Source organism: Prunus persica, unplaced genomic scaffold (assembly GCF_000346465.2).
Source record: "Prunus persica cultivar Lovell unplaced genomic scaffold, Prunus_persica_NCBIv2 scaffold_192, whole genome shotgun sequence".
Taxonomy (NCBI): domain Eukaryota; kingdom Viridiplantae; phylum Streptophyta; class Magnoliopsida; order Rosales; family Rosaceae; genus Prunus; species Prunus persica.
The window spans coordinates 1-3,220 of record NW_018027244.1 but is presented as its reverse complement, the minus strand read 5'-3'; the positions used below and the strand labels follow the sequence as shown (position 1 = coordinate 3,220).

At 41.3% G+C, this 3,220-nt stretch overlaps 1 protein-coding gene across 1 annotated transcript; it reads left to right on the top strand.

Annotated features, from left to right (window-relative positions):
- Positions 1–1,855: 1,855 nt before the first annotated feature.
- On the top strand, positions 1,856–3,216 carry LOC18784546 (UDP-glycosyltransferase 91C1; the record flags this gene model as incomplete). Its single annotated transcript, XM_007217858.2, has 1 exon — positions 1,856–3,216. A coding segment is annotated over exon 1 (1,107 nt), but the record flags the coding sequence as incomplete, so codon positions are not given.
- Between the last annotated feature and the right edge of the window lie 4 nt (positions 3,217–3,220).

The following is a 3,220-nucleotide window of genomic DNA, read 5'->3' as shown; positions in this document are numbered from 1 at the left end:
AGTGGAATTTGGATCGGGTCCTGTCATGTGTAAACCCTCCTTCCCCAATCACTTGTACTTTAAAAAAAGAGAGGACAAACTACATAAAACCCCTTAAACTATAAGGTCATTTACGAGTTCATACTCGATTTTGGGAACATTTACTAGTACATACTCAACGTCACCGAAACCCTACAATTTACTCCCTCCATTAGCCAAACCGTTAGTTAATCTGTTAAATACAGATATGACATTTGTGGGACATATTTTTAATTGATGTGGATTCCACATAATAAATAAAATTAATAAAAAACCAATAAGAATTAAAAACATAGATAATGAGTGTTTCAGACATTTCCATACTTCGAAAGATAACTCTACTGTCATGAAATATTTTTTTCAAAAAGTTTAAAGGCTTGGTATCCTTTGGACCTCATTCTCGAAGTTTCAAGTTTAGCTTTCGAAAGATAATTAGCTTGAAGAGGAAGCTCGTCTCTCTCTCTCTACATGTTGTCGCTTCTCTTACTTTCTCCATAGTTTGTAAACTTTTAGTCAGAGTCGATCGTTGCTGTTTAGCTTATTTTATATGTATAAGAGGTAGATAAAATATTCCTCTAAGTCACATAAACAAAATAACAAAAATACTTGCAAGAATTACACATTGCGAGGTTTATATACGTTGTTGGCTCATTCCCCATTTAAATTTTAATTTGCAAGGTGCGGGGTGGACTGGACCTATATGTTTCTCTCTCTGAACATCTATCTGTCTCTCCATGTAACATGATATAATTACAAATCGTTTGAAACATTCATGCCGTTACTGGAATATGTCTTTAGAGTGGCTTCTAATATTTAAAGACCATTTATAACTTGGAATTACATTTGATTCAATATAATCTTTTCCTTTCAGCATGGAAACACCCTCTGGCCGCAAGAAAGGAAGCGCCAAAGAGCATTCTTTCTTTTTTGGACTAGCACTTATTCTGCAACTGGACATTGAGGGCATCAGGACATTATTTCATACTTTCTTCCGCTTGCCCACCTGGTACGATTGGTTAGCTGTTTTAGTTCATGAACTAAGCTTGAACAGATGCAACAAAAAAGATTGATGGTTTGCGCTTCCATTTGCAGGATGTGGCAGGGTTTCCTTGGCTCCACTTTGTCCTGATCTCATGCTTTTTGCCATGTACATGTTTGTTATAGCACCAAATATTTTGAGAAACAGACATCTACTTTCTGATCCTACTGGAGCCACTGTGATAAGAACCTATCTCACCCTATAGCCTGTCTGTGCGCCCTTCAATTCCTTCCCTTAGCAGCCCTACATAAGAACACAGTTTAGAATTAATACACTATGATCCCACCCCACTTTTGGAAGTCACTTCCTTTTTGTGTAAATAATACAAATACTCTTCCCTCTGCTACCATTTAGAAGATCAAAGATGTGATTAACAATTCTAGTAAATAAATGCGTTTCGATGTAGCATCATTCAATTATATGCTTGCCCAAAAATTCAAGGACTTCACTCCTGTAATTATCGGTTTGTTTCTTGACTGTTTAGTAAGTTAATTAACGGGCCGGGTTTAGGCATAATTAACTTGAAATGTCATCAAATTGCTAAATCCTGGTTCACAGCAATAGCTTGCTTGACTGATGGTCTAGGCTCCAGCTCTTTTCCAACATCTTCCAATGACTAAAAGTTCAAGAAACCAACGAGCAATTTCAATACTAAAAGTGCTCTTTACTTTCAATGCTAGGATTTAATCCCTGTAAAGCAGTTAGAGAAGCTTCTTACTTCTCTTTTCTCATATACGAAAATCACGATGAACAGTAAGAGTCAGTTTTTCTATTTTTCTGAGCAACGTTCTCTTTCTCATACTCTCTGTGATCTCTTTCTTCCTCCCAAAAACATCCAAAATACTAGAAACCAATTACTAAAACTATGAATTCTAACAGTGTGCACGTGACAACTTTTAAGTGTGAAAATTAAGTACTGAACAAGTAAAATTAAGTTTACAACTCGTTTGGTACTTCTATTTACCATTAGACCACACATAATAATCAATCACTCATTGTTCACATATATCTCAGCTGTCATCACAGACAGTGCCGTGTTCATTCAAACAAACATGGACAACGAAGATAATCAGAAGCTTCACATCGCCATGTTCCCGTGGCTAGCCTATGGCCACATAACGCCATTTCTCGAAGTCTCCAAGTTCTTAGCTCAAAAGGGTCACCGAGTCTCCTTCATCTCCACCCCCAAAAACATCCAGCGCCTCCTCAAATCATCCCTATCTCCTCTCATAACTTTCGTCGAGCTTCCTCTGTCCGCCATTGAAGGCTTGCCACAATCCACAGAGTCCACCTCCGAGCTACCAATTCACAAAGTCCCTTACCTCAAAAAAGCCTACGACTTGCTCCAGCCTCCACTCACGCATTTCCTCCAACACTCGGACGTCAACTGGGTCATCCATGACATCATTTGCCATTGGCTACCCCGAGTCGCGACTCAGCTCGGAATCAACTCGGTTTACTTCAACATCTCCAATGCCACTTCATTGGCTTTCTTTGGCCCTCCCTCTGAGCTACGCGGAGGTCAACGCCAGCGGCCGGAGGAATTCACGGTTGTGCCGAAATGGGTTGACTTTCCTTCTAATGTTGCTTTTAAGCTCCATGAGATGGTCAGCCACTGGGACTGCATGGACGACGAGGTCTCCGATTTTCAGAGGCTCGCGGATGCGATTCAATATTGTAACTTGGTGACCATGAGGAGCTCTCCCGAGTTCGAATCCGACTCAGTCAGTTTACTCAGGAAACTGTACGGCAAACCCGTTGTTCCACTAGGGTTGTTGCCACCCAGCTCAGTGCCACGTCAGCACGGTGGCGCTGATGATCAGGTGGATGAGAAGTGGGAAGTGTTGAGAGAGTGGCTCGACAATAAGAAAGAGAAATCAGTGATTTACATCGCACTCGGTACTGAGGTGACTCTGAGTCAAGAGTTGATGCACGAGTTAGCTCATGGAATAGAGAAATCCGGGTTGCCTTTTATTTGGGTGGTCAACAATCGCCCATTAGTGGAAGGCATGTTGGGTGCGGATATTATTCCACCCGAGTTTCAAACTCGGGTGGGTGACCGCGGTTTGGTGTGGAGGGGTTGGGCCCCTCAACTTAAGATACTGGGTCACTCGTCGGTTGGGGGTTTCTTAACTCACTGTGGTTGGAGTTCGGTTATCGAGG